At 42.0% G+C, this 25,773-nt stretch overlaps 2 protein-coding genes and 1 long non-coding RNA gene across 9 annotated transcripts in view; 1 reads left to right on the top strand and 2 right to left on the bottom strand.

Moving 5' to 3' along the window:
• The window catches only part of LOC147012008 (BAI1-associated protein 3-like), a 176,012-nt gene that overhangs the window by 34,433 nt on the left and 115,806 nt on the right, over positions 1–25,773 (top strand). Inside the window, exon 1 of one of the 7 annotated variants that reach the window (XM_085856529.1) lies at positions 25,214–25,652. The exons of 3 other annotated variants lie outside the window; for them this stretch is intronic. In XM_085856529.1, the coding sequence (XP_085712655.1) occupies positions 25,233–25,652 (420 nt within the window). In that variant the 5' untranslated portion in view covers positions 25,214–25,232. Of the gene's footprint in view, positions 1–25,213; positions 25,653–25,773 lie in introns of those variants that run through there. 3 more of the 7 variants (XM_085856531.1, XM_085856530.1, XM_085856535.1) reach the window with 3 other exon arrangements.
• Positions 5,658–25,259, bottom strand: LOC147012012 (uncharacterized). The gene is made up of 4 exons (XR_015051606.1): positions 25,124–25,259; positions 22,932–23,041; positions 6,398–6,471; positions 5,658–6,290 (listed from the first exon to the last, which is right to left on the bottom strand). It is a non-coding gene; the product is annotated as an uncharacterized LOC147012012 (long non-coding RNA).
• On the bottom strand, positions 16,043–18,311 carry LOC147012013 (uncharacterized). Its single transcript, XM_085856600.1, has one exon. It carries the CDS (start codon positions 17,473–17,475, stop codon positions 16,087–16,089), a length of 1,389 nt encoding a protein of 462 aa, XP_085712726.1. The 5' UTR covers positions 17,476–18,311; the 3' UTR covers positions 16,043–16,086.

The following is a 25,773-nucleotide window of genomic DNA, read 5'->3' as shown; positions in this document are numbered from 1 at the left end:
TGTTGGCTCAGTGGTTAGGGTAGCTGGCTTGTGATCTTTGGGTCCTGAGTTTGAGCCTTGTTGGCCACTGAATTAACTCCAGGTGGGGTTGACTCAGCCTCTCATCTTTCTAAGATTGGCGAAATGAGCACCAGTGCATTAGTAGAGGGGCACAGCATCAGCGGTCGAGACATGCCCCAGCAAAATGATAGCTACCTGGCAACCAAGCTGTCATACGCAAGAAGAAGAAGAAGAAGAAGAAGCACAAGGCTGTGAGTAGCCTCATTGGTGTAGTGGATATGGCTGGGCTGCTGATGTAGTGCCCCTTGTGGGTTAGGGCAGGAATTTGTAATTTATTCAGGGTTCTGTCGATAGCTCATCTCCTCTTTGCAAAGGACACCGTGGGATCTTTAATGTTCACCAAATAATGCCGGCAAATGGGAGGCTGAGTTTAACGTCCATCTGAGGGATGGGACATGCCTGTGAAACAGCAGCATGACAGTTTATAGCTGGGCCGTGATTCAAACCCAGGCAAGACTGCTTATAGGCAAGTGTGTGTGCCTCCAGGCCATCCTCTGAAAACACACACACACACACACACACACACACACACACACACACACACACACACACACACACACACACACACATCCCCCCTCCTGTTTTGCCTGGCCCAGGATCCAGTGAGCAACCTCGTTAATAAGCAAGGGCACGGATACACCCTAACTTCCAAAGAAACAGGAAAGGTGACACATCTATTTTACATGGATGACTTGAAGTTCTTTCACACTTATTCCCCATGTCCATGAGTTTCCGGACATGAGTTTTCCATGAGTTTCCGGACATGTCCATGAGTTTTCCTTTCACACTTATTCCCCATGTCCATCCAGCTGAATGCTGAAAAATTTGCAAAACAACTGAAATTAGTTAAACGGTACTCCAACGACATTCAAATGTAATTTGGCTGAGACAAATGTGCCAAATGCACATTAGTACAAGATGGACCAATAAAAACAGACAACATAAAAATCGACCAAAATACAACAATACAGGAGCTAGAAAACAAGGTATCATACAAATACCTCGGAGCAGAAGGCCACCAAATATGTCACAAACCAGTGCGCAAAAACATTTCGAGGGCTCCGATTGGAGATCGCTTATGATTCCCGGTATAACCATGTCGAAATATTAGCCAATTGGCAACACTTTAAATTCTGCCAAATAATGAAAACAAACACTTAATGGCTCCCCTGGGAACCACAAGACTAAACACTTAATCCTCCCAAGGAACTATAATTACCAAAGAATACCTGTGGAGAACGAGGCTGATACTGAAAACATACCCTTCCCCAAGAAACAAAATCAAAACCATGAACCACCTTGCAGTACCAGTGTTCCAATCCATCCAATGGGGACATACTCTGTTACAGAGCTTTCAATGGCTCAATCATTTTAGCAAGCTGGTACTCATTTTACCAGCCTCAGAAAGATAACTAAACAGGCTGAGTCAATCCCACCTGGTATTAATTCAACAGCCAAGCAGGATTTGAACTCAGGACCCAAAGATCCTAAACAAAGATCCGAAGCCCATCACCTGAACCATTAGGTCAACTTGAGGCATACAATGCTCCAAACCAGTTGTGGAATAATAAACTAGCCACAAACGGAAATCAATAAACTCGATCTCAAAACAAGGAAACTCATCACTATCCACAAAATGTTTTACAAAATTAAGTGCATCCCAAGAATATACCTGCCGAGACGAGGAGGTAGCAGCCTGATGGAATTGAAAAAAGAGCACAGAGTGACAAATGTATGATTGGTTGAAGATGTGAAAAGTTAAACAGACTACAGAATCCAATTTGGATGCAAACATGAAGACAGCAAGCCAGAAAAGGCATCCCTAACTAACTTAACAAAAATTTCCAAGGACAGGTGTGGATAGACGATGTCACACATGAAACCGAAGCAGCAATTAATACAGCCCCAACTAGAAAGGCACTCGGTAGAGCGCATACCTCCGACACGCAATGCCTGATCAACAAGAACATATCGAAAAATTAATCCATATGGAGCAGTACATTTTTCAAATGTCATGCTATATTTAGTTTTTGGCCCAATCTCTCAATGGTGAATAATCACTTGAAAATTAAATAACTCTTGTAACCAGATCCGGATTCGGATCTTCACCGAAATTGAATCAATTCTTCCTTGTCACACACCCAACATGTCCACCAAGTTTCGTTTGAATCCGTCCACAACGTTTTGAGATATCTTACTTTCTATCATTTTTAGCCCTATCTCTCAATGGTGAAGAATCATTTTAAAAACTTTAGTAGTCGGATCCATATCCGGATCTTGACCAAAACCTAATCAGTTCGTTCTTGTCACACACACACCTAACCTGTCCACAAAGTTTCATCCAGATCCGTCCACAATTTTTTGAGAGATCCTGCACACAAACAAACAGACAGACAGAAAGGGGTGAAAACATAACCTCCTTCACCTTCGGTGACGGAAGTAATATTTGCAAAAAAGACAAAAAATATATATATATATATATATATATATATGTATATATATATATATATATATATATATATATATATATATATATATATATATATATATATATATATATATATATGTATATATATATATGTATATATATACAGTCAAAGCTCGTGACTATGCCACCTCGCTTCTATGCCACTCTCGCTATTATACCACTTTTGCTCGGTCCCGACAAAATTCAATACAAAATAAATTTACTATGCCACCCCCTACTCTCGCTACCATGCCACTACTGTGTGACTGTTAAAAGGCACGAGTCGTGAAAAAGTCTGTATTGCGCAGTGCTCGATTATCACACTCACGTCCAAAGGCGAAGAGACGAACTACAGTCCAGCTGCGCACAACATAACTCAATACGTACGCGCATAGTCAGACTGTGTCAAAACACGCGATTCTTCTCCCCGATGCCAGCCACAACAAGCCAATCACAACACGCACACCGAGACACAAAAGAGCGCGAGCACACACGCAGGCACACGTACAACAGTGACATCATTTTTTTTCAAATTCAGCTCAGAAACGCAAGCGAACCGACTTTACGCTGAAGGAGAAGAAGGAGATCATCGATGCCGCGAAGAAGGAGCCGAATCAGTCCAAGTTGGCCAGGGAGATTAGCAAGAAATGGGGCGTCGAAGTTAAGAGAACCACCGTGAAGGGCATTCTCAGCAAGAAGGATGCAATCGAGGCTGCAATCAAAGCTGGATTTCCATCGAAGCGCATGAAGTTGACGCAGGCTCACGACCCGAAGCTTGATGAGGGAGTGCTCATGTGGCTGAAGCAATCAAGAGGACAGAATGTGCCTGTCAGCGGCGATCTGATCAAGGAGAAGGCGATGAAACTGGCCGAGCTGATGCACATCCCAGACTTCATGGCGAGCGACGGTTGGTTGGGCAATTTCAAGAAGCACCACGGCATCACTTTCAAGACAGTGCAGGGCGAAGCTGGAGCGGTGGATTCGCAATCCCTTCTTGAGTGGCAACAACAGGTTCTCCGGCCCTTACTCGGGCAGTTCTCCGCAGACGACATCTTCAACCTGGACGAGACTGGACTCTTCTGGCAGCTGCTTCCGAACAAGACCATGGCTTTCAGGGGAGAGCGGTGTATTGGAGGAAAGAAAAGCAAGCAAAGGATCACTCTTCTGGTTGGGGCAAACATGAGCGGCAGCGAGAAGTTCCCTCTTCTGGTGATTGGCAATTCCAAGAAACCCCGTGCCTTCAAGAACAAACAGATCCCGGTCAAGTACAAGGCGAACTCGAAGGCGTGGATGACGGCAGAGCTTTTCGAGGAGATGTTGCGTGCGTGGGACGGACGACTCGGCCAGCATGGACGCAGAGTGCTGGTCTGTCTCGATAACTTCTCTGGCCACCCTCCCGAGCTCGAGCTGAACAACATCCAACTGGTCTTCTTCCCACCCAACACGACAGCCACCCGCAACCAATGGATCAGGGAATCATAGAGAACCTCAAGCGCCACTACAAGAAGCTCCTGCTATGCCGCCGGCTTGAGGCCATAGACGAGGAAAAGGAGTTCAAGTTCACGTTGCTCGACGCTCTACACGTCGCCCGGCGTGCTTGGGAGCAGGTCGGCAAGTCGACGATCAGGAACTGTTTCGCGAAGGCCAAGTTCATCAGAGGAGATCCAAACTGAGCCACAGGATGCGGAGCTGCCCGACATCTGGGAAGCTCTGCCTGCCGAGGAAAAGATGCACAGGAACGAGGAGATCGATCTGTCTGACTTTCTCGAAGCTGACGAGCGCCTCGCGACTGGCGGGTATTTCACGCTGGAGGAGATGGCGGAGGAGATTCTGTGCAGTGAGGAGCCGGTGGAAAGCGAAGATGATGAGGTAACTGTCGAGGAGGAAATCGTTCCGTTCGAGGAAGTCCAGTGCGCTTGTAGCACCGTCCGGAAGTTCACGCAGCAGAGAAGAGGGAAGCCCGGTGTGATGCAAGCGTGCGATCGGCTAGACAACGAGATGCACGAGATCCGCCGAAAGAAGATGCGCCAGCTGATGATTCTTGAAAGCTTTGTGTGTCGTGAATTTCTCGCCATGCCATATGTTAGTGTGTGAACTCTGTTAGTGTGTGTATGTTCTCCGTTCGCTTAGCTTATACAACTTTTTACAAAATCTCGTTACTATGCCACTCTCGCTACTATGCCACTTTTGCTCGGTCCCGACGGGTGACATAGTAACGAGCTTTGACTGTATATATATATGTATATATATAGTGAAATATCAGCAGATATACACTGACAACTAGGAGAATGGTAACAGAGTTGGACAGAATGGACATAGACAGAGGAGGTTCATTGGAATGGCTAAGAAGAGGTCAACTCAACTGGGACAGAGAATGAATCATACCTATGAACTACACGAATAGCTAAAAGAAAATTTTAGAACTGAGTGAACCGGACAGTGTATGTTTAGCAAGGTAGAAACAAAGCATGAGCCACCACCTTTCGGGATGTAAAAGAATTAATGTTAGAACAGCTGTTCACACAAAGGCACAAAGACGTATGTAGAGATCTGCAAATTTTTCAATAAAATAGTTTCAGAAAACTCGTGGAAACATGAATCAAAAGCAATCGTTAAAAACAACAAAAAAGGACTAACATTCACATCCTACCTGATGATCCCATTGAATGTCATATCGCTATGTTCCAGGTGAGCTAAAAACCATCCCTGGGAATGTGACTACAAACAAACTGTAGTTGGAAGCTGTCCGGGGCTCGGTGATGATCTTTGAAAGAGCCCTCAGAGCAAAACTTTGAGAACAAGAAAACTTCATAACTTTGTCCATGAATGGTGTCCCCCCTCCGCCCCCCTCCGTCCCCCCGCCCCCACGTTTACCAAAATGAAGGTGGATACACACACACACACACACACACACACACACACACACACACACACACACTTGATTTGTTCGTCTACAAATGCCCTTTGATCTGCTTATAGACGTCAACTGTCAAAATGCACTGACGACTGTTACCATCTTTGTCCTACATTTAATATAAGTACAAACTCCAAAATGATCGACTTAGGTCGATGAAAAAAACAAAAACATTTTGCTAGATATCGCAACAATATCGTTTGGATTAAGGTGGGGTAAGACAAACATTTCGCTCGATATCCCAACAATATCATTTGGATTAAGGTGGGGTAAGACGCCCACCATTGTTCAAGCTCCTCGGTCCAACTTATATGTTCAGTATCCTGAATGTCCGCACCTGAAGATTCTCGAGGTGATAGTAAAGTGGGCAATTTCAAATGGAAAAATGTTTCGTATATACTCAACAAATTGCTTGAGGTGGATGTATATGCGGCTCTATCTTGTGGCCGGGCAGATTATTTGGATTAGGTCCCACCTGTTCCCTGAGTCATCAAATAGCTCCTGTATGGCGAGAGAGAGTGGGTTCCTACCCCACCCCCACCTGTCCCAACAGGGGCATCTTACCCCACCTTACTCTGTATGTCTGTCTTTTCGTAAATCTATCAGTAAAAAAAAAAGCCGGACGATTTAATAATTAATCAGTGAAAGAACTAGCACCCACACCACAGCTGTAAAACATTGATACATGAGAGATGTAAACGAACAAACACATTGAGCTTCAGGGACACATGAACTTTGCTTCAGATCGTATCCGTTTGTCCTCGTATTTCACTCGTAGTTTGTCCAGGCTGGTCCATCGCAGGCAGCGACAACATGATGGAACGTCACCTTTTCGCCAATGAAAACAAACTGCAGGGGTGGGAAACTTTTGTCGCGAAATTATAAATAATAACAAACTTGCACATCGAATTTCGGCAAATTTAGGAACAATTGAAGGATGTGATGTGTGTCCCTACCCAGATAGCCGCGTTGCATCCGGCTCATCCTGCTATCGCTGTGTGTACATTGGTAAGTCCTTGGAAGGATCCTTCTGAGCCAAGATTGTGGGTGGGATCATGGGTAAACAAATAGTTAAACTGTTTATTTTATGGTCCAAAATTAGGTTATGGTCATGACAACACAGAATCAGAATTTTATATATACAGTACCATATATGTATATATATATATATATATATATATATTATATGTATATATATATATATATTTTTTTTATATATATATTATATATATTATATATATATATATATATATATATATATATATATATATATATATATATATATATATATATATATATATATATATATATATATATATATATATGTATATGTATATATATATATATATGTATATATATATATATATATATATATATATATATATATATATATATATATATATATATATATATATATATATATATATATATATATATATATATATATATATATATATATATATATATATATATGCATATATATATATATATATATTATATGTATATATATATATATATATATATATATATATATATATATATATATATATTATATGTATATATATATATATGTATATATATATATATATATATGTATATATATATATATATATTATATGTATATATGTATATATATATATATATATATATATATTATATGTATATATATATATATATTTTTTTTATATATATATTATATATATTATATATATTAATACATACCCACTGATAAAAAATTTAAAAGAAACATAGAGGAATGAAATCTCAAAAAACAACCAAACAAGGTAAGAATGTGACACCACATTATATTGCCACAATACGACACTACAATCCTCTTATGGATTACCATCAAGACATCTTTTGATATTTTACTTTTGTTGTGGGATTGTGATGGATGAAGAATAAGAATAACAATGAACATGACACCACATTACGATGCCGCAATACGACACAACAATCCTCTTCTGGTTTAGCATCATGATATATTTTGCAATTGTTCCATCACAGTCCCACAACAAAAGTTAAATGTCAAAAGATGCTGTAATGGTAATCCATAAGAGGATGATGGTGTTGTAAAGTGGTGTCATTCCGACCTTGTTTAGTTGTTTGATTGAGATATCTCTGTATGTTTTTACATTTTTTTAAAATGGTTTTTTTCCTAGTTTCTGTGATTTTTTTTTATGGGAGAATATATTAGAGTTTATAAAGTAAGCAAAATACACGTATACAGATCAGTGAGATAATATACACACATCAGTGCGTATCACCCACAAAGTTGTGTATGTATATATATATATATATATATATATATATATATATATATATATATATATATATATATATATATATATATATATATATATATATATATATATATATATATATATATATATATATATATATATATATATATATATATCTGCAGCACACGCTTCCAGGACCACGCAGCCGCCATGTTGGATTACCCTTCCCTCGCTGCAATGCAAGAGGTACAGACAAAGCTGAGAGTGATGAGCATTGGACTTCATTGGGTTCTGTTGACAGATTGATTCACATTTGTTTCCACATTTGTTTGTTTTCCTTCGGAGCCTTGTAATAGAGCTACGAAGGTGACTGACAAAGCTGAGAGTCTGATCTTAGTAAGTCGGAAGTGTCAAGTTCAGTTGGTTTTAGTGTGAGAATAATTGAATTTCAGATCCTCAATGAAATAGAATGAAAGTTGTTTGGGGGTGGGGGGGGTTGGGTTTGTTGTTTAAATAACAACGTTCCTTACAGACAAAGCCTTGAAAGAAAACAACAAAACACACACACACACACAAACACACAATGGCTCGATATCACTGTGAATCACTTTGCAGATGATAATAACAACATACTGTTACGAATTTTGGCCCGTCCGGCGTGCGATCGGCCACGTAACTCGAATCGCGACGCGTCGCCCACCGGAACGGACAATTCAGTCGTGACGCTCCTGGAACTACCGCCAGGAGCCAGTCATGGGTGGGGGTTTAACCTCACCACGATCGTGCCAATTGCCCACCCGCGCAGGATAGGGTTGCTCGGCAAATTCGACCTACCTAAGTACCTGCGCGAGTGGTCGACCGGGTGATCGTACCTCGCCGCAGGTCGACTTCGGACACGAACCGCTTAAGCGGCTCGTTCCGTGCTGCAGGGATAACCGAGCGGAGTTATCGTCGACCTCGACGGTTCAGATTACTTATCGGGTGTTTCAACCCACTACCAATCCCTTACGTGATGCAAGATGGAGATTCAACAAAGGAAAGGACAAAGCGAAACGGGAAACAGTTTGACAAGCAAGCACTTTTATTTCACACACACAACACACGCACGTAAGGCAGTAATGCAATGTGCAGCAAAAGCAAAATGCAACAAAAGCAAAAGCACTACTACCGACTATAATTATTTACAACACTTAAACAATTATACTTGTCGGGACTCGGCGCCACATCATTCATTCAAAATAAACAGGAAAGACCTCCCCATAGGCAGGGATGTAGACGGGGTTCGTGGACCAAATGTGCACAGAACCTGGAGGAGCGGCCAGGTCCACGAGACCGAAAAGGTCTTACCCGCGTCCTCGTGACGCGATGGCAGGCAAGCCGCAATATCAGCGCAGCTGCGCCCGACTCCGTGCCCCTGGCGTGGTCGGTGAGCCCTCTCCGGCGTGCTCCGCGCAAGCACGGTTTGGTCGGCACCACGGTTAGGGTGCGGAATGAACGGGGCCACCGGCACTATCTCAGCGCGGATGGGGGGGGGGGAATTGTTGATGCTCAGGGTCGATCAAGGGGAATGGCTGGCTGGCTTGGTCGCTTGTGAAAGCGAAGGTGGCTAGAGTCCAGCGACGAGACGACACCAACGACGAGACGAGCCCAGCGACGAGCCGACACCAACCACGGGAAAAGTGACCCCCACACTACAACAAGTTCCACACAGACTCGCGTCTTTTATAGACCGGGGGATGAGCCTGTATGCAGATTTTAGGATCAAAACGCGATTGGAGGCGGGGCCACGCCACCCTCTGTTCGGCCATTGGTGTGGAAAAAAGGGGCGTGAGCCTCTTTTGATCTGAATTCCTTCCTGAGAGGAATTCACATCCATCGCGCTTGGAGGCGGGGCCACACCGCCCGACGCTCGCCCATTGGATGGAGGAAAAGGGGCGTGAACCTCCCCTGATCCGAATTTCTCTCCCGTAAGGAATCCACATTCATCGCGCTTGGAGGCGGGGCCACACCACCCGACGCTCGCCCATTGGACGGAGGAAAAGGGGCGTGAACCTCCCCTGATCCGAATTTCTCTCCCGTAAGGAATCCATTGCACTCGCGGCTTGCTGCATTCGGCAGCAATCACCGAACGGCTTCGGACAGTACGACGTTCGGTGTTGACTGGTGGTGGGGTCCATGGTTGTGGAAGGAGAAAGGTGAAGGTGGTGGGGGGTTCGCTGTGGTGGTTTGGTGGTTGGCGGGCATCGTTTGGGAATGGCGGTGAAGCGATGTTTGCGGGATGGAGTTGTGGAGGTAAAGAGGCGAAGGTGGTGGTGTTTGAGTTGTTGGCAGCTTAATGGTCCAAAATAACGATAGAGAAAAAAATGGCGAACTCAAAGCGTCACAGCCCGAATGAATCACACATATCCCCTATAAACAACAGGTGTGGGCGAACTACACATGAACTTATCGATATATCTCACCTGAGGACCCTTTATGGTGTATTTCGAATTTCCACAGCCGTAACACACACACACAAACACACAATGGCTCGATATCACTGTGAATCACTTTGCCGGTGATAATAACAACATACGTTCAAATTATAAATTAAACACATCAGTATAAACATAAACCAAATCGGAAACTCTGATCAGGCAAATACTACAGAGCTGAAACTTCACCGCCGAGAACCAAACAATAATAAAATAATAATAATAATATTAATAATATCATCGTTGATCATTTCAAAAGCTTATTTAATGTAAAATAAAGTTCCCTTACATGTGACAAGTGATGCTTTTGACAGTAAATTCAACACTCAACATGGCTTTGGACTCAGGACCCTAAGGTCCCATGCTAGCCACCTTAACCACAAAGCCAACACTAGGCATATCTATGTATGTTATTAAGTTGTTTTAATACTTGTTTCAGTTGAGTTGGGGGATGCTTATATATGTATCACTTTTTGAATGGTTCTGTCCATATTCCCCCCTCCCCTCCTGGTTTGGTTGAGCCCACAATTACATTCGATATATTTTCGTAATAAAACGATTAATGTTTGATGTATTTTTAAATTTTGGAGTGCATGCACGAGCCCAGAGACAACATAACTTCCTCGCATTGGAATCACCATCATGGCTTCAGCAGTTATTGAGGTAGGTCGGGCAACAGTTTTACATTGTTTTTAAAGGGGAGAAGAAGAAGAATAAGAAGTACAAATTGACGATTTAGTGACCTCTCGTTGTGGTACTTTAGAGATGTATTGTGGCATTTTGAAAATTTTGGTAGTTCAGAAAATGCTCAATAATTAAAGTTATGGCTTTTAAATGCCTATGACTTCACCCTATAGGTATTTATGAGCATATCATTTTATACACAATTGAATGGGTGGCCATTTTCCCCCATATCGTCCCTCTATACGGAGCACGACCATACTGCATGATAAAAGTCGATGAGTGATATTTCGACTGAAACATTTTACCATTAGTTCTAAGTAGGCCTGTCATAATAGGGCTATCAGGCAAGCCTACAGGTGTACGCACTCACCTTTGAGCTGTCTGGTCTGGGTTCGAATTTCAACCCAACTATAAACTGCTATCCTGGTGTTTCGCATCCAGAGTGAGTTGTAATTGTGTTTGCTGCCCATCGGATAATTGTTAAGCCGGAGGACCCGTCTGCTAGCACTGGTCATTAGTGGACACTAGTTATTCCATGATGTCTTTCACAAAGGCAAGTTATCACCAACATCCTGAAAAAAATTATACATTCCTGCTCAAATCACGTACAGTTGAAATGATCTCATACAGATTGGGGCCGTTAATGTCATAGTAATGGTAGTAGTAGTAGTAGTAGTAGTAGTTGTAGTAGTAGTAGTAGTAGTAGTAGTAGTAGTAGTATTAGTAGTAGTAGTAGTAGTAGTAGTAGTAGTAGTAGTAGTAGTAGTAGTAGTAATAGTAGTCATAAACTTCTTTATTCAATTTTAGAGGCTTAACCAACATAACCACACTTTAAAATTCAAAATATTTCTCATGTTACTTTTCTTTTCTGAGCCCTATTACTAATGTATTGTTTCATGGAAGGGAGTGGGGAAAAGGGGGGTGATCCATGGCTAGATTTTATGGACCATGTGAATCGTGTAGGTTAGATTTATCCTGTATTAGCTATTTGTCAGAAGTATGCATCTTGTAAGATGTGTACCAAGGAGGCAGTTAGTGTCAAGTGACCAAATGGGAGTGGCCAATCGGAATTAGCCATGGGCAGTCCTGGGAGAGGATAAAAACTGATGTGCATGCATGCACGCCCTCTCTCTGCTTTGTCCTCAAAGGAAAGGACCTCTCTCTCATCTTGCTGCTCTCATTGCCATTTATCTTCACCATTGCTCCATGAGCCACGCTTTGTCCAATGTCGTGCCGACATATACAAACACCCCATTGTGGCAGAGCCACAACCAGCTCATGCCAGTCACAAGTCCTCACCTGTTCTGTTCCCCCTTCGTCATATGCATCTCGTATTTTGACGCCATTGTTGGGTTCGGCTTTCTTTATTTATCTTCTTCATGTGTTTGGGTTGTCACGCCCTACCTTCCCTATTTGTCTGTCCTCATGCATCTGATCTGTCCTGGTTCTGTTGTATTGTCCAGCCCCATGTCGGTATTTCTCTTGTAATAAACCATTTTAATTATAAGAAGCATCTTCCTACCTTTTTGCCTCCCACACGTTTCACTGCCAAATTTGGCTTTCATTTGGGAGATCCTTAGGGAACGGTAAGTAGCAATTAATTGATTGCAGTTCGTACTCTAAACACCGTGTTGGGATCTGTGGAGGTCTTTGTTCGATCTCCGGCTCAGTCAGTCTGTGTTAACAAACCTTGTGATGTGACATTCAAATATCTCTCGGTTACTTTTCTTGTTGAGCCTTGTTACTAACTTGTTTTTCGCATATTCCAAGCTGAAAAGCTTTATTGGCATCCTGATATTTTATGATGATTGCTTGCGTTTTCTGCGTAATCATGGAGCATGCTTCCCATTTGTTGAAATAATTAAACCCGCCTGTCCCTTTATGATGATTGGTTGGTTATTCGATGTTATAAAGGGGATTGTGTTTCACATGTTGGAAATTGAAATTCAATGTTGGCTTTGTGATTGCTCTCGAAATTCCTAAGGGTGGTGGCTTGATATATTCCTGTTTTGTCGAGCAGAAAGCGGTCACCATTTCAGGAAGGGAGGAAATGAACTCGGCACCGTGGCACAAATATTGTATCGGTTTGAACATCAAGTTACTACATTATATTTAACAAGGAACCTTCCTGCCCTACAACCGATCTAACACCCCCACCAAACTTCTCAAACTGTTTATCGGGTAGGTCAGATCATGTACTCTATTTAAACTTTAAAAGTGCAGATTATCAAAGTGTTTGGAGCCGCAAAAATGGCTGAGGCGGATGGGTGACCAGTGACCTGATTCTCACTCGAGCGTGCAGAATGAAAACGCGACTGTTCCCGAACAAAGACTTTTAACGTCACTGCATTGTTTTGGCAGGGCACTGGGTACATATGAACAGAGAGAGAGCAAGGAAACGGAGACAGGCAGTCAGCGGCTATCGGGTAATCGGCCACCCTTGGGGGGTAACAGGAAGGGCTGCGGGGAACAGCTCAATTAGGAAGTATTAAATAGAATTTTGCATTCGTCTATTCTTAATCTCGCCATGTAAGGGAGGAAGTTGCAGAACGTTCCAAGTAAAAGATTTCATAGCAAGTTCACCAATAGTGCCAGAAAACAAAGTGTGTCATGTTCATTGTTCAAATTTCAGCTTGGATAAATTGGAAGCCATTAAGATTATTGTTCGAAGAAATAATTAAACGACTGAGAGGGAAAACATTTTGTGTACCTGGAATTACATTGTTCAATCTGGATTTTTGCTCCCTTTCTGGAATATTAAACACGTGACATTATTCAATAAATGTTTGTTTTTTTTTAAAGAAATATATTATTAAAGACTAGCAGGAACCCACGCAACATCTGTGCAATCTGAAATGTGACTTCAAGGCCTCAACCCCCCCCCCCAACCCACCTTCACAAACCCCACGTCCTCATCCTCTGCCTCCCAACCCCAAGTCTTCATCCTTCCCCTCACAACCTTAAGGTGTCAATCTCCCCAGTCCAAGCTTTCAAACCCCCTCCCACCCCACCACAACTACTCAGCCCACCCTCCACCGAAAGTTATCATCTCCCCTCGAAGCCTCAACCTCCCCCTCCAAACTCTGTCCCAACTTCACTCCCCCCCACCAACCCCAAGTCCTCATCCTCCCTCTCCCAACCCTAAGGCACCAATCCCCTCCTCACTTCAAGTCTTTAAACCCTATCCCCATCCTCCATTCCCACCACAACTCCTCAACCTCCACCTCCCGACCGAAAGTCCTCACCCTCCCAACTCTGTCCTATATTTGCTCTCGCCTCTACTCCCAACCCACACTCTGTCCTCCCCTCCTCACCCTGCTCATAAAAGGAAACGAGCATTCCCACATCAAAACAGCGGAATATGTAACACTTTCCCCTACCCTATCATGCCATCATCGACTTCACAGAAACTGAAATTGAAACAGCCCCTACATGTCATGGCTCATCATGGTTGCCTGTCCAATTCACAGTCCTGCAAGATATGCAGAAAAGATGTGTGACCAGGAGCAGGCTAGTTTGGCCAATAAACGACTCAAAACCAATTATCTTCTTCCTGATGCATATATACAAATCGTTAAAAGTAAATAATGACCTCGGAGAAACACCTTTATAATGACATGTGTCTAAGTCCTGCTTGGAAGAACGCCACATAGTTGTTTGGATGGTGCATAAGCAACAGATCGCTGCCTCAACCACTGAGGCCTATCTTCACAAGGCCCATGACACCTTTCAGCATCCTTTCAACTGTCGCTTTGGTCATTTTACACTGAAGGGAAAACTTATAGGGAGGGCATGGTGATTGTGAATGTGACAACTCTGAAGATGTATTCGACTTCGCATATCACCAACATGGCATCCGTGTGATTTTCAAACAGGTTGACATTGTCGGTGGGGTCAGGCAAGCTATCCAACCAATGAGTGGAACAGAATGTTACCCAGAGACATACGGGACAGATAGACAGGCGAACAAGCATATTATTACATGGACAAGTCTTACAGGCTCTGATGTCGATTTTATTTAAATTTTGCAAACCCGTACTTTTAGCAAAGCTACTGCAAAAGTGTTTGCCCAAATGTTTCTCAATACCATGGAAAGATCCCAATAATGTTTGACATGGAATTGGTGCCCTTCATCATTGAAGACAGCTGCTGCTCTTGTTGTTTGTGTCCTCTTACCGTGTACTTTCATATATTTTTCTCTTTTTTTGCAAAATATTACTGTATATAATTTTGTGTGCTCCTTCCGAGTCCTTCTAAAGGGTTCCTGCTGCTATCGTAGCATAATAGATGTTCCCATTTGAACCGCTACAATGAGCTCTATTCCCGCTTCTTCTTCAATACCGGAAAGAGGGCTTTGAAAGCAGACATCTCTGATTTTACGGACACAGTCTTTTATTTCAAGTAAGTACAATATTTGGTTTCCAACCAAGAAAATTGATTATTAGCTGTTCAACGGCACCATTTTAATTATTTTACAACAGCAGGAACCACTAAAACTCGAGGCCATGCTTCTTATTATTATCATTAGGTCATCTCTTCGAGCATGACCTAATAATATGGGTGTCGATGTCCTTCGATCCGTCTGTCCGTCTGTCCGTTCACAATGAAATTGAAGCGGGAGATCTGGTCATTAGTGATCCTGATAGTGGTCGATGAGACGTACACGATGGTATGACTTTCAAGGTCACCGAAGGTCAAGGTCAAGGTCAAGGTCACAATGCCTTTGAAGTTGCGAAAATGACGATTTTCAAATTCTATCTCCTCTGCCATTTCTCAAGCGATCTTGAATTTGATTGTAGCATATGAATCTATTAGACAGGTCTCTGCCAGGCAAAAACTGCCCTTTTTTCCAGTCAAGGTTTTCTCTGCTGATTTATGTACTTTGGAACAAACTCTTTCAAATAAGCTTCTGGGCCACCCTGAATTTTGCCGCAAATCCAATATGGCTGCCCCAGATATTTCAATGCACAGCAAACTTTTTTCTGGTGCATTTTACACCCCATAAATGTATTACCAACAGATAGAAACATGATGACAAACTACACAAATATCATATTGGAATTGTGATGTCTCCTTGACGTTGAAATGATGTCATAGTCGACCGATCGATATCAGAAATTCAATGTACTGCAAACTTTTTTCTGGTGCATTTTACACCCAATAAATGTATTACGAACAGATAGAAACATGTCACTAAACTACCAGAATAACCCTTTATTTCTATTCTGTGACGTCTCCTTGACATCAAAACAAGGTCATACCAATGCGATAGCCCCCATAATCGCAATGTGATATGATTTTGTCGTACCTCTGCTGATTTAGCCATGAAATTATCAGCATTTTGCTGTTAATTGCCTCATCTGCATGTGCAAAAATATAGTCCAATTCAAGATCGTCTGCTATCTGTTCGATCATGTCCATGTACCATTTAATCACATTGTCTGCTGGAGGCAAAGGAACGACAGGAAGATACTCCAACTTGCACTTAGTAGAAGAGCAGTCAGTCACAGTTTTCATGAATGAAGTCCAAGAACCTACAAGCCCTTTATCTTTATCAACCTCTGGAAAGAATTCTTCTAGGCAATCATCACCCACTGTACCAACAATAACCCACGCAATATTTCGTTGCAAAGCATCAGCTAGAAGTTTTGAATCTCTGTAGTCATCATTGAAGTCAGGAAACGACGGAGGGGGTGCTCTCTTCTTTGGGATTTTGAATGTTCCATAGTCTGGCTCCTCCTGGACAATTAGACTGGACTGTTCCTGTTTGGAGGCAGTACTGGTCGGGGTATCATCTGCTCGGACAGCCTGGAATATTGTACCAGTTGTATGGTAGGTGGTTTGAGCTCCTGTTAGAGTCTGTTGTTTCCCGTCAGAGTTATCAAAAGTTATATGCACACTTTGCCCTGCGGTAAAACCTGGAGGAAGCATCCTCTTATGCTCTATCGAGATGAACTTTGCCCAGATGTTATTGATATCACGAACGTCCGTGTACGATACTCCAATGCCACATCGGTTTAGGAGTTGAGTGGCTTCCTTACTGCCTGTTATCCTGTGAATGGTTAAACTCATAGCAACTCCTATTGGAGAACGCTCACCATTGACCAGTTTCTCCCAAGTTTCAGCTATGGCCGAAATTTTCTCGGCTTCAACCCCAGAGGCAGTGGCATATCCAAATGTGTTTGTTGACCTCATGGGATTGATTGACCAAGCAATGGCATTGTAAATACAGTGGAGTGGTCTGTGACTATTGATTAGAGTAAACAGTTCGTCTGGTTCTAACGGCCATTTTACAGCCTCCCTCTGTGAAAGTTTTCGACAAATTAGCCTAGCAAATGCCTTGGTCAGATCAGATTCACGAAGTCCATTTCCTTGTAATGTAGCCGCAGAGTACGAAAGTGGATTGACCGCACTAGAGTGGACGACCAGCCAGTTTCCCAGCAAGTGAAAGTCAATGGCATCTCCAAATCTCTCAGTCAGGCATTTTTTCAAAGTATAGGCTTTTGAAATCGGAGAGTCCCTAACGTCATATTCTTCACTCATCTCCTTTATATCATCAATTAACTCTGTCAGAAAATGGGCATTCAGATCCTTGATGACCATGCGTTGGAACAGTTTGAAAAAGCCATCCATGACTTCTGAAACTAATCCATCCTGCTCTGCTGGAAGCTTCCACTCATAAGTGTAAGTAAACTTATCATAGCAAGTCTTATGATAATACACATCCGCTGCAAAAACGTCATAGGACGCACCACGAAGAATTACATCAATTCTTTTTGCGGCAGCATGCAACTTGTCAGTTTCATCATTTATTTTCACATCCCGAGCTTGCAGGATTTTTGATACTGCATTTTTCTGAGAACATCGGCCTAGAACACCACTATTGAAGGGTTTGCTGTCATCTGCTGTTTGCACATTGCAGATAAAACAGATTTTCTTAATTGGAAGGGACCCTCTACGTATCCTGTATGGGGGACTAGCAACATCTTCATTGGACTCATGCGAACCAGTTGTCCCTGAACTCGACGGCAGTAGTTTTATGGACTGGGCTTCCTTTCGGGTGATTCTGTTTCGAAATGTGATTCTGCAGTTCTCATGAACATAGACATCCTGGCCTGCGCTAGAAAGATGCTGTGCAGCAGACAGGAATTCAACATAGGGTGCCTAAGTACATAAACTCTGGTCAATTTTTACCCATCTTTCTGCCAGTGCTCGAATAGACTACAATCCATCCTGAGTTAACTTTGAAGATGGCTCACCTTCATCGATACGTTCATTACACAGACAACACAAATGCAATTCATCACTCTCTAAACACAAAATTGGTGTAGATGCCATTGTGCAACAGTTTACACCTGTTCAAAAGCTGACATTGTCTTTATCTGTAGTCAAATGTGGATTCGCTGAATCTTCTCAGGAATCCTGGAATCTTTACTGCCTGTCCTGATGTTAAGGATTCTAAAATAAAAGGGAAGCTGAGGAAATATGACCATGGAGAGAAGGAAATACATAAATCACTTGAAACCTTTTGAAACAGTAGAAAATAGTAAATCCAAAGTGACTTAGACTGGTGATTTGATATTATTGGTTATAGAATAAAAAGTTTGATAAAATTTGAAATTATGGGGGCTATCGCATTGCTTTGACGTCATTTCGACATCAAGGAGACGTCACAGAATATAAATAAAGGGTTATTCTGGTAGTTTAGTGACATGTTTCTATCTGTTGGTAATACATTTATTGGGTGTAAAATGCACCAGAAAAAAGTTTGCAGTACATTGAATTTCTGATATCGATCGGTCGACTATGACGTCATTTCAACGTCAAGGAGACGTCATAGAACAATTCCAATATGATATTTGTGTAGTTTGTCATCATTTTCTATCTGTTGGTAATACATTTATGGGGTGTAAAATGCACCAGAAAAAAGTTTGCTGTGCATTGAAATATCTGGGGCAGCCATATTGGATTTTGGCTGCCATATTGGATTTGCGGCAAAATTCAGGGTGGCCCAGAAGCTTATTTGAAAGAGTATGTTCCAAAGTACATAAATCAGCAGAGAAAACCTTGACTGGAAAAAGGGCAGTTTTTGCCTGGCAGAGACCTGTCTATATGGGGCAATATCTAAATTTGGTCGGGCCAGATTTTCGATATTCGCTTTCGTTTTCGTGTCACGTGACTTAAAAGTTGACAAATAATGCAAAAATGTCGATTTTCAAAATCTATCTCCTCCTACATTTCTCAAGCGATCTTGAATTTGATTGTGGCATATGAATGTATGGGAAAATATGTAAATTTGTTCGGGACGGATTTTCGAATTTCGCTTTCGTTTTCACGTCACGTGACTTCAAAGTTTGCAAAAACTGCCCTACCTTCGGGAGGCTATATATTCTCTACTGGGCATGTTAAAAGTTAGTGAATGGTGTCATTGCATAGCAGCTGACCTTGTCTTTCATGTCCATTCGAAAGAATACCGATATCTTCGAATACGTACACGTCACGTGACTTTGAATTTTGCGAAAACTGCTTCATGTAGTTGCAAAATTACGATTTTCAAAATCTATCTCCTCCTACATTTCTTAAGTTATCTTGAATTTGATTGTGGCATATGAATCTATGGGACAATATCTAGATTTGGTCAGGCCGGATTTCGATATTCGCTTTCGTTTTTATGTCACGTGACTTCAAAGTTGGCCAAAAATTCCTCCTGACCCGAGAACACTACACTCGAGTAACAGGAACTCATGCTTGTTTCTCGCAGAGATGACCGTCACTCCCGCATGGGTGTATTTTTATGATTATTCTTCCTCTTCTTCTTCTTCTTCTTCTTCTTCTTCTTCTTATTCTTCTTCTTCTTTGGGTGACACACATGGATGGATGCATCTCCTTTGTGTGGTAGATAAATGAAATTCATAATTAAAATCAAATAGTAAAATTACATTGCATGTGTTTGTTAACACATTGGTACATGAAAATACTTTGTATCAAGTAATCTTTTTAAGTTTCAGTAACTTCAAATCATGAAATAATTGGTCTGCGGTAGTTCTCGGTGATACGAGAGATATAAAATTAATTATTACCTCCATCACCGAAGGTGGGCGGAGGTTATGTTTTCACCCCTGTCTGTCTGTCTGTCTGTTTGTCTCTCTGTTTGTCTATGAACAGGATATCCCAAAACGTTATGGACGGATTCAGACAAAAATTGATGGACAGGTTGGGTGTATGACAAGGATGAAATAATTCGATTTTGGTTCTATAATTAAAAAAATTAATATAAGTGATTTTTCAGCATTGAGTGATCGGGCTAAAAATGATATTTATCGAGATATCTCAACAAGTTATAGACGGATTGTGACAAAACTTGGTGGATGAGTTGAGGAGGTGACAAGAACAAGCCGATTAGATTTTGGTTCAGGTCCAAATCCAGATCCGAACTATCAGTGAGATACAAAACGTAAACTGTTCAGCCTGGCAGATGGTATGCGTTCCACCGAGTGCCGTTCCAGTTTTAATTTATAATACAGGAAGCTTTCTGAAATTTGAGTGGAATGTACTTCTCCAAACTAATTTTCAATAAAAAAAAAACAATGTGGTAGAACTAGTGTGCAATAAGGCCTCTGCATTACATCATTTGGAAGTAAGTATCCCAATCTCGAAATTAAACCTGGTGTAAACAAACCTGTCAGAAAACGAGACCACTTGGTAGCTGCAGTTTAGGTAAGGTAGAAATTTGGAAATTGTTCATGGTTTTGGCATAACTACCCTACTCTTCTGGAAATACATCGTGGGATCATCACCGTCCACCAATACTCAGTGTTGTCAGACAGGTCCTCCAGGTTAACCTCCTTCAGATGGGTGGCATACACACATCTATATATTGTCCTGCATGTGAAACACAAGGGTGACAGTTTATATCTGGATCGAGGTTCAGGCTTAAAATCCAGGCTAGACATACCTACATGCTCGCCTTCCAGCCCTGTCGTCGTTTACTGTATCAGTAAAACACTCATACATACATCAAAACAGGCAAGGGTGTTTTCTTTGATCTTCACCAAAATCAGGCTGATGACCTTTTCATATTTTTTCCTCCCTTTCCTTTGATATCTTCCACCTGAATTTAAATTAATCCTTTCAAGTATGCTGTTAAACCATTCATTGAATCATACATGTTATTGATATGCAAATACTTTTAAGATGTGTTTTCGCTTGTGCAATGTGCTGCCTATAATCTTTTTTCTGTTCTCTTTCATTTCTTCTTCCTCCACTTTTACGTGCACTCACCTTTTGTATGTACGTACTAGTATTTGCATGACTCTTCTTTAAGTCTACCTTTATTTTACAACTGCTTCTTTCTTTCTTTCTTTCTTTCTTTCTTTCTTTCTTTCTTTCTTATTTCTTTCACAAGTAAAAATGTTTTGTGTTTTTCACTCTTTCTATTATGATGTTTCATAGCTGTTAAAATGTGGGCTTCAGCATGAGTCAGTTTGTCTTGACTGGTTTCTCTTGCTGATGAATAATAAACTAGAACAGCACTCGGTGGAGCGCACACCTCCACCAAGTTGAACAGTTCACATTGTGTAGCCCACTGGTAATTCGGATCTGAATCTGGACCTTCACTCAAATCGAATCAGCTTGTTCTTGTCACTTAACCAACTCATCCACCAAGTTTCATCCGAATCCATCTACAACTTTTTGAGATATGATGCTATACATCATTTTTGGCCCTATCTCTCAATGGTGAAGAATCACTTTAAAAATTCTAGTATCCGAATCCAGATCCAGATCTTCACCAAAATCGAATCAATTTGTCCTTGTCACACACCCAACCTGTCCACCAAATTTCCTTCAAACCCGTCCACAACTTTTTGAGATATCCTGCTCAAAAATAGACAAACAGACAGACAAACAGGGGTGAAAACACAACCTCCATCCACTTCCGGTGTTAGGTAAAAATGATCTCATGTCACTTTCTTTCTGTGTGCTCTATCAAACTAAGAATGCCACATTTCATGGACTGGTACTGCAATGTGAACAAGTTTTTCATCATGAATCCACATGACTAGTGCACACTACCCAAAAAAGGCAGTGTGACCTGGTCATGTGGATCCATGACGGATTTGTATGACTATTTTAGCCTTATGTTATGATAGATACATTTGTAAGATAATTTTTTACAAGTAAAAAAAGGAATTTTCAAAAATAGAGAGAGAACTGCCTGATATTGGTCCATCCATTGGGACCATACTCTGTGCAGAGCATTGATGCTGCCAAAGCAGTCTCCTTGGCTATTGGGTACAATCCTGGATGGGTCACCACTCTGACACAGGATACTAACAAGCTGGCACTCATTTTGCCAACCTCAGAAGGATGACAGGCAGAGTCAACCCCACCTGGTATTAGTTCAACAGCCAAGTGGAATTTGAACTCAGAATGCTAGGATCCCAAGCCCACCACCCTAACCATTAAGCCAACACCAGGCATTGATATAGTTGATATGATACTAACTGTTGCAATCAGCATGGCCTTGGAATAAACTGGCTCACTGTGTAGTGGTCCATTCATACTGCTATGTAGAGGTCTTGTATTTCTCAGCAGGCCAAAAGCAGTTAGACTGTCTTTATAAATGATCTCTTCCTATGTCTATAATGCCTATCTTAACACCTTCGTTCTCGAATTAAACCTGCATATTGCATTAACAAGCACCCATAACAAAAGTCATTGTTGAATGGCATCCACGGCAACTCGAGGCTTTCTGTGGCACTGGTGGTGGTAGTCGTGGAGGCCTATACTTTTGACGTAGCACTTGAGTGGTCAGGAGAAGATGTTTCACTTGAACGCTTCTGTAGCTAATAAAAAAAAATCCAAGACAGGTCACCTTTCCATTGCATGGTTCAGATACATCCACCGTGAGCAGCAAAGGGAATTGAGCTCACACACCATCAAGGACAACTCAACGAGGAGTTACTCACCCCCACCACCAACCCACTTGATGGCAATGATGAGATGAAAAATCAAAAGAAAAAATCATAATAGCCGCAACACACTCGAGCAGACCAAAAATCCAACAGAGTGTGCAGCATCCCAATTACCAGAAGCAACAAGCTGGCAAATTCACAGTGGGGAGTGCAGTCTCCCTAATGATAAGGTGGGATGAAAAACGCCAAATAATACTCCAGCACCGCTCCTCAACATCTGACCACTGCACACATGGAAACACAAAGCAAATGGCAGTTAACATAAAGCAAGAGGCCAGAGATCGTAAAAGTAGCAAAAAGATGAACATCGCAGTGCGACTGCTGTGGTCAAGAAGACCCTGACAACAGAGAGAAAAAAAGAGTCCCAACCACACTGGCTAATAGTTTCCATGGTGAGCACAAGAGGCTTTGGTCATGTTGCTTTGAAGGACGATAAGTGACCTCCAAAGGGCTCGTATGTCGGAAAGAAAAAAAAAATTGCCAGTTGTCTGTTCCCATAAAGGGATTATGTTTCCTGCTTTGGTGAGATCTCAACATGGTGGGTTGAACTGCTTTCCCTCGTTTTTGTCGAAAATATGCCTTTTGTTTTTTTTTCTACCAGGAAAATTTCTACCAACGACCATTTGCCAATGTCCTGTGCAGCACACCCTGTTAAGCAGGTAATGTTGCATGTACTGGCACGTCTGCAGTTGCCAAGGAGGATCAGGAAAATATGTGCTATCCAGGAAATGGCAGGAACTCCATTAAAAATTCCAAACCGCTGGGACAAAATGGCCATAGTTACACGTCACCAAGAGGTTGTGGTTCACATTCTGTAGTGCTGTTTCCTACCTTTCACCCTTGTGATACGCTCCTCTGCAGAAAGGCAGTACATTCTGCACGTACAAGACAACTTTACATTTATTTATTTTTTGTATACATTGTCGTGGCTCGTATGAGAGCTAACACACAACGCACAGTAAGGGGGGGCATGAGACAAGAGGGGTGGGAGTGGGAAGAACAAAACAATGGGGAACAGACACATTAGGAGATCTGTGGAAGGGAGAGGGTTGGGGATACAGGGTATACAAGTTGGACATTACAGGTACTTTTAGGAAGGAAAGCAGGGAATTTGAAGAAGATGGGTTTGGGGTGGATTGACGGTGGTCGAAAAGATCGAGGATTTGGATGGGGGAAGATAAGAGATGATGGTGAACAGCTGTTGTGAAGGCCTGGAGGGAAGAATGGGATTGAAGAGAGTGAGGTAGTTTACTCCAAAGGTGGGAAAATAGAGGAATGAAAGAGTGAAGGTGAGCAGTGATTTGTGATTTTGGTAGTTTTACCAGAAAGGGGTTGCTGGCGGACATTGAGTGCCCTGCGGAAATATTGGGGGGGTGGGGGCTTGTCACAGACAGAGCAGGGGGGGGTGAGAACGGAGAGGAGACATTTTCACAATATTTTAAATCTCTACCCCTGATGAAAACTGTTGAAGCTCTTTAGGTAACCATGAACCATCCATGTTGATTCCAGATAATTGTAGGAATTTATACTCTCATAGACTTGTGTTTTTTTACATTGATCAACTTGGTGTACATCACATGTCAGATAAGGACATATCAGTACATGCTTATATGAATTACAAGGATATTTGTGGGGAAAGCCTGGTGTTGGTTTAACATTTAAGGTGGCTGGCTTAAAATCTTAGGGTCATGAGTTTGAGCCCTTTCCTCCGTTAAATAACACCAGGTGAGGTTGACTCATCCTTCTGATTCGGCAAAATGAGTACCACCAGCTTACTGGTAACAGGGGGCACTGCATCAGCGGCACAGCTGCACTCACAGCAATGATGCAACCAGCAGCCACAGGCTACTTGTAAAATATGTCCATATTGTAAAAGATGGCTATAATTGTTGACGAAGTTGCCGTCACATGGCAGGCACCTCTTGACAAGAAACCCTAGCGTTCCGCTACTTTTGTCCCTGGTATGGCCGAAAGAGTTCTCATTATAAGAAGCAATGTTTCAGGCAACAAGGAAAACTTTTTTGTGAATGTGTTTTTTGATTCGGCTTTCCTCTCACGACATTCAGCATTGTTTATTTGGATAGGCTTCACGTTTCATAAGGTGTTCTTTGCATATTTTGCTGAACTGCGTACGAGCATAACACGCATTTCAAAACCATTTCGGAAAAATCACGTGACAAATTCATCAGGTGCCACCAAAAGCTCAATTCCACAGATGTTACACAAAATGATGTGTTTAAAAACAGTCAGAATCGAAAACATCATTTATTCTTCTTCCTACGTACACGTCCAAGTTGTTGGCTCACCAATTTCCATAGCTGTTGCTGGCAGGCATTTGGGAAAGGTTACTAACATAGTGTCTTCCCGTGGCAGGATGGAGACACCAGGCTCGCATGCCATGTCATGCTCTGAATAATGGCTGAGAAGATAAAGGCTGGCACTGACCGGCCTTACACACAAACAGGAAGGACGGCCTTCCCGAGATGGCCAATGCTGAACTCTCTATTTTGGTTTGTTGCTGCAGACCAGCCTGCTTTGGCTGCATCATCGTCACATCCTGAGAATAGAAAAGTTATCTTTTGCTGTCCAGCTCCTTCATTCCCAACCTCCACTCCCTGCTTGTTCCACATCCTGACTCCTCCGCTTCCAATTGATTCCGTTCTTCAGCTCCTCTGCTCTGTAACGACCGACAATCGTCTTCAATTCTCTGGTCCTCTGAAGTCATGGTTTGCATTATGGCAAACCCCTGAAAGCGGACCAGTTACCCTTTATCTTTCCTCTGGATTTCTACACATGCAAGAAAAAATGAATGAAAAAAGCCACATCACTTACAAGGTATGTACTGCACTCATTTTACAAGAGCTTGAAGAAGATTTCAAGTTTAGAGTTCTAACAAACGCCATTTAGCTGTTCATTGTTCATGCACCATGGTAATTTGAGGAAAAGCTTTATGACT

Source organism: Eptatretus burgeri, chromosome 15 (genome assembly GCF_056783735.1).
Source record: "Eptatretus burgeri isolate ZD-2024b chromosome 15, Ebu_testis_v1, whole genome shotgun sequence".
NCBI lineage: Eukaryota > Metazoa > Chordata > Myxini > Myxiniformes > Myxinidae > Eptatretus > Eptatretus burgeri.
The sequence above is the reverse complement of the archived record's forward strand: the minus strand, read 5'-3'. Positions and strand labels throughout refer to the sequence as shown.